A 10,953-nucleotide genomic window follows, 5' to 3' on the forward strand; every position below is an offset into this window, starting at 1 on the left:
TGGGATTTTTGAGCTTAAAGTGAGGTAAAGAAAGGGTTAAAAATGGGGGGAAAATTGGTTAAAAATAGAGAAAAATGGGAAAAAATTTGAGTAAAAAATTGGGAAAAAATTGGGGGAAAATTTGGGGGGAAAAATGGGAAAAGATTGGGTGAAAAACAGGATAAAAATGGGCAAAAAATGAGGTTAAATTGGGCTTGGTTTGGATTTTTGGGTTCAGAATTGGGATTTTTTTGGGTCAGAATTGGGATTTTTGGGGTCAGATTTGGGATTTTGGGATCAAAATTAGGATTTTTGGGGTTTTTGAGGTCGGATTTGGTGTTTTTGGGGTCAGATTTAGTAGTTTTGGGATTTTTGATTTCAGGATTGGGAGTTTTGGGATCAGAATCAGGATTTGTGGGGTTTTTGGGGTCACATTTGGGGTTTTTGGGGTCAGATTTGGGGTTTTGGGGGTCAAGTTTAGGATTTTTGGGGTTTTGGGGATCAGATTTGGGATTTTTGAGGTTTTGGGGACCCAGCCTCGTTTTTGGGGTCAGATTTGGGATATTTGGGGTTTTTATTGGGTTCTTCAGATTTGCGTTGGGATTTTTGGGGTTTTTGGGATCCAGAGCCATTTTTGGGGTCAGATTTGGGGTTTTTGGGGTCAGATTCGGGATTTTTGGGGTCAGAATTGGGATTTTTGGAGTTTTTGCTTTCAGGGTTGGGATGTTCGGGTCGGGTTTAGGGTTATTGGGATTTTTAGGGGTTTTTGGTATCAGAATTGGGATTTTTGGGGTTTTTGGAACCTGGCTTTGTTTTTGGGGTCAGATTTGGGATTTTTGGGTCTCTCCCCAGCCCGAGCTGTGGCAGAAGTGCCTGGGCTGAGCTGTGGGGTCGGGGCTGGGATTTTTGAGGCATTTTTGGGATTTTTGGGCGTTTTTGGGTTCCGAATGGGGTTTTTTGGGGTTTTTGGGGTCAGGACTCGTTTTTGGGGTCAGATTTGGGATTTTTGGGGTCGGGGCTGGGATTTTTGGGGTCAGATTTGGGATGTTTGGGGTCAGATTTGGGATGTTTGGGGTCAGATTTGGGATTTTTGGGGTCAGGTTTGGGATTTTTGGGGTCGGATTTAGGATTTTTAGGGCTTTTTGCTTTCAGGGTTGGGATTTTTGGCTTTGCGTTGGGATTTTTGGGGTTTTTGGGATCCAGAGCCATTTTTGGGGTCAGATTTGGGGTTTTTGGGTCTCTCCCCAGCCCGAGCTGTGGCAGAAGTGCCCGGGCTGAGCTGTGGGGTCGGGGCTGGGATTTTTGAGGCAGTTTTGGGATTTTTGGGGTTTTTGGGTTCCGAATCGGGCTTTTTGGGATCCAGAGCCATTTTTGGGGTCAGGTTTGGGATTTTTGGGGTCAGATTTGGGATGTTTGGGGTCAGATTTGGGATGTTTGGGGTCAGATTTGGGATGTTTGGGGTCAGATTTGGGATGTTTGGGGTCAGATTCGGGATTTTTGGGGTCAGATTTGGGGTTTTTGGGGTCAGGTTTGGGATTTTTGGGGTCAGGACTCGTTTTTGGGGTCAGATTTGGGATTTTTGGGGTCAGACATTTGTGGGGTATTTGGGTCATTTATGGGGTTTTGGGGTCACTTGTGGGGTTTTTGGGGTTTTGGGGTTTTGGGGACGTCCTGGAGGAGTCGGAGAACCTCAGCAACCCCGAGCAGGTGGGGTTTGGGGTCATTTATGGGGTTTTTGGGGTTTTGGGGTCAGTTTTGGGGTGATTTATGGGGTTTTGGGGTCACTTTTGTGGTTTTGGGGTTGGTTTTGTGGTCACTTGTGGGGTTTTGGGGTCATTCCTGGGGATTTGGGGTTGGTTATGGGGTTTTGGGGTCAGTTTTGGGGTTTTGGTGTTGGCTTTGGGGTCATTTATGGGGTTTTGGGGTCACTTTTGAGGTCACTTGGGGAGTTTTGGGTCACTTGTGGGGTTCTGGGCTCAGTTTTGGGGTTTTGAGGGTGGTTTTGGGGTCACTTCTGGGGTGATTTCTGGGGTTTTGGGGTCACTTGTGGGGTTTTGGGGTCACTTTTGGCGTCATTTCTGGGGTTCTGGGGTTGCTTTTGGGGTTTTTGGGTCACTTGTGGGGTTTTTGGGGTTTTTGGGGTTTTGGGGACGTCCTGGAGGAGTCGGAGAACCTCAGCAACCCCGAGCAGGTGGGGTTTGGGGTCACTTGTGGGGTTTTGGGGGGGTTTTGGGGGTTTTGGGGACGTCCTGGAGGAGTCGGAGAACCTCAGCAACCCTGAGCAGGTACGGATTTATGGGGTTTTTGGGGTTTTTTGGGGTCGTTTTTGGGATTTTTGGGTCATTTGTGGTGTTTTGGGGTTGGTTATGGGGTCATTTGTGAGGATTTATGGGGTCAGTTTTGTGGTTTTTGGGGTTTTGGGGTTTTGGGGTTTTGGGGACGTCCTAGAGGCGTCGGAGAACCTCAGCAACCCCGAGCAGGTGGGATTTGGGGTCAGTTTTGGGGTTTTGGGGTCATTTGTGGGGTTTTGGGGTCATTTGTGGGGTTTTGGGGTCATTTGTGGGGTTTTGGGGTTTTGGGGTTTTGGGGACGTCCTGGAGGAGTCGGAGAACCTCAGCAACCCCGAGCAGGTGGGGTTTGGGGTCATTTGTGGGGTTTTTGGGGTTTTGGGGTCATTTGTGGGGTTTTGGGGTCACTTCTGGGTTTTTGGGGTCTTTTCTGGCATTTTGGGGTCACTTGTGGGGTTTTTGGGTCATTTATGGGGTTTTGGGGTTGGTTTTGGGGTTGTTTGTGAGGTTTTGGCTCTCTCTTGTGGGGTTTTGGGGTCACTTGTGGGGTTTTTGAGGTCACTTTTAGGGTTTTGGGGTCATTTACGGGGTTTTGGGGTTGGTTTTGGGGTCACTTTTGGGGTTTGGGGTCATTTATGGGGTTTTGGGGTCACTTATGGGGTCATTTGTGGAGTCACTTTTGGGATTTTTGGGTCATTTGTGGGGTTTTTGGGGTTTTGGGGTCAGTTTTGGGGTTTTTGAGTCATTTATGGGGTTTTGGGGTCACTTGTGGGGTTTTGGGGTCACTTTTGGGATAATTTTTGCATAATTTTTTGTTTATTTTGGGTAATTTTGGATAATTTTGGATAATTCTGTGATAATTTTGGTTAATTTTGGGTGATTTTGGGTCATTTTCAGCCATTTTGTGTTCAGGGCTGCGTCCTGACCCTGGTGCAGCTGAGGGGTCACTTTGGGGTCACTTTTGGGGTCATTTTTGGGTAATTTTGGGGGTCACTGGGTTAATTTTGTCTGATTTTGGGTGATTTTGGGTCATTTTCAGCCATTTTGTGTTCAGGGCTGCGTCCTGACCCTGGTGCAGCTGAGGGGTCACTTTGGGGTCACTTTTGGGGTCATTTATAGGATTTTTGGATAATTTTTGGTTAATTTTGGATTCTTTTAAGATCATTTTGGATAATTTTGGGTTAATTTTGTCTGATTTTGGGTCATTTTCAGCCATTTTGTGTTCAGGGCTGCATCCTGACCCTTTTGGAGCTGAGGGGTCACTTTGGGGTCACTTTTGGGGCCATTTTTGGATAATTTTGGATTCTTTTAGGATAATTCTGGATAATTTAGGATCATTTGGGATTATTTTAGGATAATTTTGGCTAATTTTGGTTAATTTTGGGTCATTTTCAGCCGTTCCGTGTGCGGGGCTGCGTCCTGACCCTGGTGGAGCTGAGGGGTCACTTTGGGGTCACTTTTGGGGCGATTTTTGGATAATTTTGGATAATTTTTAGATAGTTTTGGATTTTTTTAGGATAATTTTGGGTGATTTTGTCTCATTTTGGGTGATTTTGGGTCGTTTTCAGCCGTTCCGTGTGCGGGGCTGCGTCCTGACCCTGGTGGAGCTGAGGGGTCACTTTGGGGTCACTTTTGAGATAATTTTTGGATAATTTTGGATGATTTTGAGATAATTTTGGATTCTTTTAGGAGAATTTGGGATGATTTAGGATAATTTTGTTTAATTTTGGTTAATTTTGGGTCATTTTCAAATGTGGGGCAGAGCTTGACCCCATAAATTGACAAAGCCACAAAAACCTCAAAAAACCAAGAAAAAACCCCCCAAAATTCTCAAAAAATACAAATTTTTGACAATTTTTAGCCAATTTTGGCGCTTTTTTTGCCAATTTTGGCGTTTTTTTCCCCAAATTTGGGGTTTCTGTGGGTCTAGGAGGATGTCGGGCAGAGCTCAACCCCATAAATTCAAAAAGCCAAAAAAACCTATATAAAAACATCAAAAATCGTAAAAAATCCTTTAAAAATTTGAATTTTAGCCATTTTCTGCCCAAATTTTGGCAATTTTTGGCCAATTTTGGTCTTTTTCACCCCAAATTTGTTGTTTCTGTGGGGTTGCGGAGATGTGGGGCAGAGCTCGACCCCTTAAATTCAAAAAACCCAAAAATCCCCCAAAAATTATTAAAAAAAACCCCAAAATTTCAGACAATGTCAGGTTTTGACAATTTTTAGCCGATTTTGGTGCTTTTTTTTGCCAATTTTGGGGTTTTTTTCCCCGCCAATTTTGTGCATTTTTTTGCCAATTTTGGGGTTTTTTGCCCCAAATTTGGGGTTTCTGTGGGTCTAGGAGGATGTCGGGCAGAGCTCGACCCCATGAATGAAAAAACTCAAAAAAAAACCCCAAAAAACCCAAGAAAAAAGCCAAAAAATCTCAAAAAATGCGATTTTTGGACAATTTTTGGCCAATTTTCGTCATTTTTTGGGGTTTTTTTTGGATTTTAAGGCCTCACCTGTCAGACAGGTGTGCCCAGGTGAGCTCAGGTGAGTCCCCAGAACACCTGGAGCACCTGGCGGACCCAGATCCTCACTGGGGCTCACCTGGATGGGATTTTTTGGGGTTTTTAAGGGATTTTAAGTGGTTTCAATGAGCTCAGGTGTGCCCAGGTGAGCCCAGGTGAGCCCAGGTGTGCCCAGGTGCGTTTGCAGAGTACGTGGAGCACCTGGGGCTCACCTGGATGGGATTTTGGGGGTTTTTATGGGATTTTAATGAGCTCAGGTGAGTCTCTGGACCATGTCTATCATTTGAGACTCACCTGGGGCTCACCTGGATGGGATTTTTGGGGGTTTTAAGATGTTTTAAGGGGTTTTAATGAGCTCAGGTGTGCCCAGGTGTGCCCAGGTGAGCTCCCCAGGTAACCCAGGTGTGTTTGCAGAGTACCTGGAGCACCTGAAGGGCTCAGATCCTCACCTGGGGCTCACCTGGATGGGGTTTTTTTGGGATTTAAGAGCTTTTCGTGAGCTCAGGTCCGTTTCCAGAGTATGTGGAGCACCTGATCCTCACCTGGGGCTCACCTGGATGGGGTTTTTTGGGGGTTTTTTGGGTTTTAAGGCCTCACCTGTCAGACAGGTGTGCCCAGGTGAGCCCAGGTGAGTAACCCAGGTGCGTTTGCAGAGTACCTGGAGCACCTGGGGCTCACCTGGATGGGATTTTTTGGGGATTTAAGAGCTTTTCATGAGCTCAGGTGTCCCCAGGTGAGTAACCCAGGTGCGTTTGCAGAGTACCTGGAGCACCTGGGGCTCACCTGGATGGGATTTTTTGGGGATTTAAGAGCTTTTCATGAGCTCAGGTGTCCCCAGGTGAGTAACCCAGGTGCGTTTGCAGAGTACCTGGAGTGCATTATCTGGAACTGGGGCTCACCTGGGCCTCACCTGGATGGGATTTTGGGGTTTTTATGGGGTTTTGAAAGGTTTTAAGTGGTTTTAATGATCTCAGGTGAGCTCAGGTGAGTCCAGGTGCGTTTCCAGAGTACCTGGAGCACCTGAAGGACCCAGATCCTCACCTGGCGCTCACCTGGATGGGTTTTAATGGGGTTTTAAGGCCTCACCTGTCAGACAGGTGAGCTCAGGTGAGCTCAGGTGTGCCCAGGTGTGCCCAGGTGTGCCCAGGTGAGCTCCCCAGGTAACCCAGGTGTGCTCCCCAGAGTACGTGGAGCACCTGGGGCTCACCTGGATGGGATTTTTTGGGGAATTTAAGAGCTTTTCATGAGCTCAGGTGTGCCCAGGTGAGTAACCCAGGTGTATTCCCCAGAGTACGTGGAGCACCTGACACTCACCTGGATGGGTTTCAATGGGGTTTTAAGGCCTCACCTGTCAGACAGGTGAGCTCAGGTGAGCCCAGGTGAGCCCAGGTGTGCCCAGGTGGGTAACCCAGGTGCGTTTGCAGAGTACGTGGAGCACCTGAAGGGCTCAGACCCTCACCTGGGGCTCACCTGGATGGGATTTTTGGGGTTTTTATGGGGTTTTAATGAGCTCAGGTGTGCCCAGGTGAGCTCAGGTGAGTAACCCAGGTAACCCAGGTGCGTTTGCAGAGTACCTGGAGCACCTGGGGCTCACCTGGATGGGTTTTAATTGGGGTTTTAAGGCCTCACCTGTCAGACAGGTGAGCTCAGGTGAGCCCAGGTGTGCCCAGGTGAGCCCAGGTGTGCCCAGGTGAGTGACCCAGGTGTGTTTGCAGAGTGCCTGGAGCACCTGGGGCTCACCTGGATGGGATTTTGGGGGTTTTTATGGGGTTTTAATGAGCCCAGGTGAGTAACCCAGGTGTGCTCCCCAGAGTACGTGGAGCACCTGAAGGACGAGGGCCGGGTGTGCGCCATCATCGCGCGGCTGCAGCGTTACCTGCAGGGCAAGGGCAGCCCCGAGGAGCTGTGCCGCGTCTACCTGCGCCGCGTCCTGCACACCTACTACAAGTTCGACTACGGCGCCGCCCGCAAACGGGGCGGGGCCGGCCAGGTGAGCCCCGCCCAGGTGAGCCACGCCCAGGTGGGATCAAACCAGGTGGGATCAAACCAGGTGAGCTCAAACCAGGTGAGCTCTCAGGTGAGCTCTCAGGTGAGCTCAAACCAGGTGAGCTCAAACCAGGTGATCTCTGCCCAGGTGAGCTCAAACCAGGTGGGATCAAGCCAGGTGAGCCCCGCCCAGGTGAGCCCCGCCCAGGTGAGCCCCGCCCAGGTGAGCGACGACGGCCAAGAGAAAGAAGACGGGCAAGAGAAGGACGGACAGAAGGACGGACAGAGTGACGGACAGGTGAAGGATGACGGACAGGTGAAGGATGACGGACAGGTGAAGGATGACGGACAGGTGAAGAGTGACGGGCAGGTGAAGGAGGAAGAGGAGGAGGAGGAAGATTCGGAGGCGCTGATGGAGAGGCTGTGCAGGTGAGGGGGCGGGGACACACCTGGGGGGTTTTGGGTTGAAATTTGGGGATTTTGGGGTTGAAATTTGGGGATTTGGGGGTTGAAGTTTGGGGATTTTGGAGTTCAGATTTTGGGGGATTGGGGTTAAAATCTTGGAATTTTGGGGTTGAAGTCTTGGGGGTTTTTGGCTTGAAATTTTGAGATTTTTGGGGTTCAAATATTGGAACTTTGGGGTTGAAATTTCAGGATTTTGGGGATAAAATTTTGAGGATTTTGGGGTTTAAATGTCAGGAACTTAAGGCTGAAGTCGTGGGATTTTGGGGTTCAAATCTGGGGATTTTGGGGTTGAAATTTGGGGATTTTGGGGTCGTGGCCGGGGGGCGGGGACACACCTGGACACACCTGGGGGGTTTCGGGTTGAAATTCTGGGATTTTGGGGTTGAAATTTGGGGATTTGGGGGTTGAAGTTTGGGGATTTTGGAGTTCAGATTTTGGGGGTTTGGGGTTAAAATCTTGGAATTTTGGGGTTGAAATCTTGGGGGTTTTTGGCTTGAAATTTTGAGATTTTTGGGGTTCAAATATTGGAACTTTGGGGTTGAAATTTCAGGATTTTGGGGATAAAATTTTGAGGATTTTGGGGTTTAAATGTCAGGAACTTAAGGCTGAAGTCGTGGGATTTTGGGGTTCAAATCTGGGGATTTTGGGGTTGAAATTTGGGGATTTTGGGGTTGAAATCTTGGGATTTGGGGTTTGAAGTTTCAGGATTTTGGGGTTGAAATTTCAGAATTTTGGGGTTGGAACTTCGGGGTTTTGGGGTAGAAGTTTCAGGATTTTGGGATTGCAATCTGGGGATTTTGGAGTTGAAATCCGGGGATTTTGGGGTTGAAACTTTGGGATTTTGGGGTTGAAATCTCAGGATTTTGGGGATAAAATTTTCGGATTTTGGGGATAAAATTTCAGGATTTTGGGTTTGGAACTTCGGGATTTTGGGATTGAAATCTGGGGATTTTAGGGTTGAAATTTTGGGGATTTTGTGGTTGAAATTTGGGGATTTTGGGGTTGAAATTTGGGGATTTTGGGGTTGAAATCTTGGGGGGTTTTGGGTTGAAATTTCAGGATTTTGGGGATTAAATTTTAGGATTTTGGGGTTCAAATCTGGGGATTTTGGGGTTGAAATCTCAGGATTTAGGGGTTGAAATTTTGGGGATTTTGGGGTTCAAATCTTGGAATTTTGGGGTTCAGTTATTGGAACTTTGGGGTTGAAATTTTGGGGATTTTGGGGTTGAAATTTCAAGATTTTGGGGATAAAATTCTGGGATTTTGGGGTTGAAATTTCGGGATTTTGGGGTTGAAGCTTCAGGATTTTGGGATTGAAATCTTGGGGGGTTTTGGGGTTGAAATTTCAGGATTTTGGGGTTCAAATATTGGAACTTTGGGGTTGAAATTTTGGGATTTTGGGGTTGAAATTTGGGGATTTTGGGGATAAAATTTGGGGATTTTGGGGTTGAAATTTTGGGATTTTGGGGTTGAAATTTTGGGATTTTGGGGTAGAAACTTCAGAAATTTGGGGTTCAAGTCTGGGGATATTAGGGTTGGAATCTTGGGATTTTAGGTTTAAAATTTCAGGATTTTGGGGTTCAAATTTCAGAATTTTGGGGTTGAAATTTTGGGATTTTGGGGTCGGAATTTCGGGGTTTTGGGGTTGAAATTTTAGGATTTTGGGGTTCAAATTTCAGAATTTTGGGGTTGAAATTTTGGGATTTTGGGGTCGGAATTTCGGGGTTTTGGGGTTGAAATTTTAGGATTTTGGGGTTGAAATCTTGGGATTTTGGGGTTGAAATTTCGGGATTTTGGGGTTGAAATCTGGGGACTTTTGGCTTGAAATTTTGGGGGTCAAATCTTGGAATTTTGGGGTTCACATCTTGGGATTTTGGGGTTGAAATTTTAGAATTTTGGGGTTGAAATTTTGGGATTTCGGGGTCGAAATTTTAGGATTTTGGGGTTCAAATACCAGGACTTTGGGGTTGAAATTTTGGGGATTTTGGGATTGAAATCTCGGGATTCTGGGGTTGAAATTTCAGGACTTTGGGGTTGAAATCCAGGGATTTTTTGCTCGAATTCTCGGGATTTTGGGGTCAAATTGTGGGGATTTCGGGTCCCTCACCTGCCCAGGTGCCCCTCACCTGCCCAGGTGCGCTGACCGCTGTCCCCGCGCAGGTTCGTGTACGCCAAGGACCGCACGGACCGGATCCGCACCTGCGCCATCCTGTGCCACATCTACCACCACGCCCTGCACAGCCGCTGGTACCGCGCCCGCGACCTCATGCTCATGTCGCACCTGCAGGACAACATCCAGCACGCCGACCCACCTGTGCAGGTGAGACACACACCTGGGCAGGTAAATCACACACCTGAGGGGTTAAACACACACCTGAGGGGTTAAACACACACCTGAAGGGGTTAAAGATGTACCTGAAGGGGTTAAACACGCACCTGAAGGGGTTAAACACACACCTGGGCAGGTAAAGATACACCTGAGGGGTTAAACATGTACCTGAAGGGGTTAAACATGCACCTGAAGGGGTTAAAGATGTACCTGAAGGGGTTAAACATGCACCTGAAGGGGTTAAAGATGTACCTGAAGGGGTTAAACATGCACCTGAAGGGGTTAAAGATGTACCTGAAGGGGTTAAACATGCACCTGAAGGGGTTAAAGATGTACCTGAAGGGGTTAAACATGCACCTGAAGGGGTTAAAGATGTACCTGAAGGGGTTAAACATGCACCTGAAGGGGTTAAAGATGTACCTGAAGGGGTTAAACATGCACCTGAAGGGGTTAAAGATGTACCTGAAGGGGTTAAACATGCACCTGAAGGGGTTAAAGATGTACCTGAAGGGGTTAAACATGCACCTGAAGGGGTTAAAGATGTACCTGAAGGGGTTAAACACACACCTGGGCAGGTGAGACACACACCTGAGTGGGTTAAACACACCTGGGAATGTGAGTGGAAAAACTCGAATTTATTCAAATTTCGTGATAAATTCTTGGGGTTTTTTGCCATTTTTTTGGGGTTTTTTTTGTCTCACCTGTCCCTCACCTGTCTCACCTGTCCCCAGGTAAAACCTTGAGGGCATTTTTAGTGAAAAAACCCAAACTTATTCAAATCTTGGAGTAAAATTTTGGGGTTTTTTGGGATTGTTTTCGTCTCAGCTGTCCCCAGGTAAAACTTTAATTGGATTTCCAATGAAAAAATCCAAATTTATTCAAATGTTGTGATAAAATTTTGGGGTTTTTTGCCCTTTTTTGGGGGTTTTTTTGGTCTCACCTGTTCTCAGGTAAAACTTTTAGTGGATTTGGACCAAAATAACCCAAATTTATTCAAATTTTGGGATGAAAATTTGGGGTTTTTTTAGGTTTTTTTTCATCTCACCTGTGCTCACCTGTCTCACCTGTCCCCAGGTAAAACTATATGAAGGAATGGAGTGAAATAACTCAAATTTATTCAAATTTTGGGATGAAAATTTGGGGTTTTTTTAGGTTTTTTTTCATCTCACCTGTGCTCACCTGTCTCACCTGTCCCCAGGTAAAGCTTTACAGGCATTTACAGTGGAAAAACCCCAAATTTATTCAAATTTTGGGGTTTTTTGCCATTTTTTGGGATTTTTTTTGTTCTCACCTGTCCCCGGGTAAAACTATATGAAGGAATGGAGCGAAATAACTCAAGTTTATTCAAATTTTGGGATAAAAATTTGAGGTTTTTTGGGTTTTTTTTCATCTC

At 46.7% G+C, this 10,953-nt stretch overlaps 1 protein-coding gene across 1 annotated transcript; it reads left to right on the forward strand.

Annotated features, from left to right (window-relative positions):
• Positions 1-5,567: 5,567 nt before the first annotated feature.
• LOC120496143 (eukaryotic translation initiation factor 3 subunit C-like) lies at positions 5,568-10,135 on the forward strand (the record flags this gene model as incomplete). Its single annotated transcript, XM_039696294.1, has 5 exons — positions 5,568-5,618; positions 6,579-6,770; positions 6,915-7,195; positions 9,392-9,551; positions 9,756-10,135. Coding segments are annotated over exons 1-5 (1,064 nt in total), but the record flags the coding sequence as incomplete, so codon positions are not given.
• Positions 10,136-10,953: the final 818 nt, after the last annotated feature.

Source organism: Passer montanus, unplaced genomic scaffold (assembly GCF_014805655.1).
Source record: "Passer montanus isolate IOZ18808 unplaced genomic scaffold, ASM1480565v1 scaffold960, whole genome shotgun sequence".
Taxonomy (NCBI): domain Eukaryota; kingdom Metazoa; phylum Chordata; class Aves; order Passeriformes; family Passeridae; genus Passer; species Passer montanus.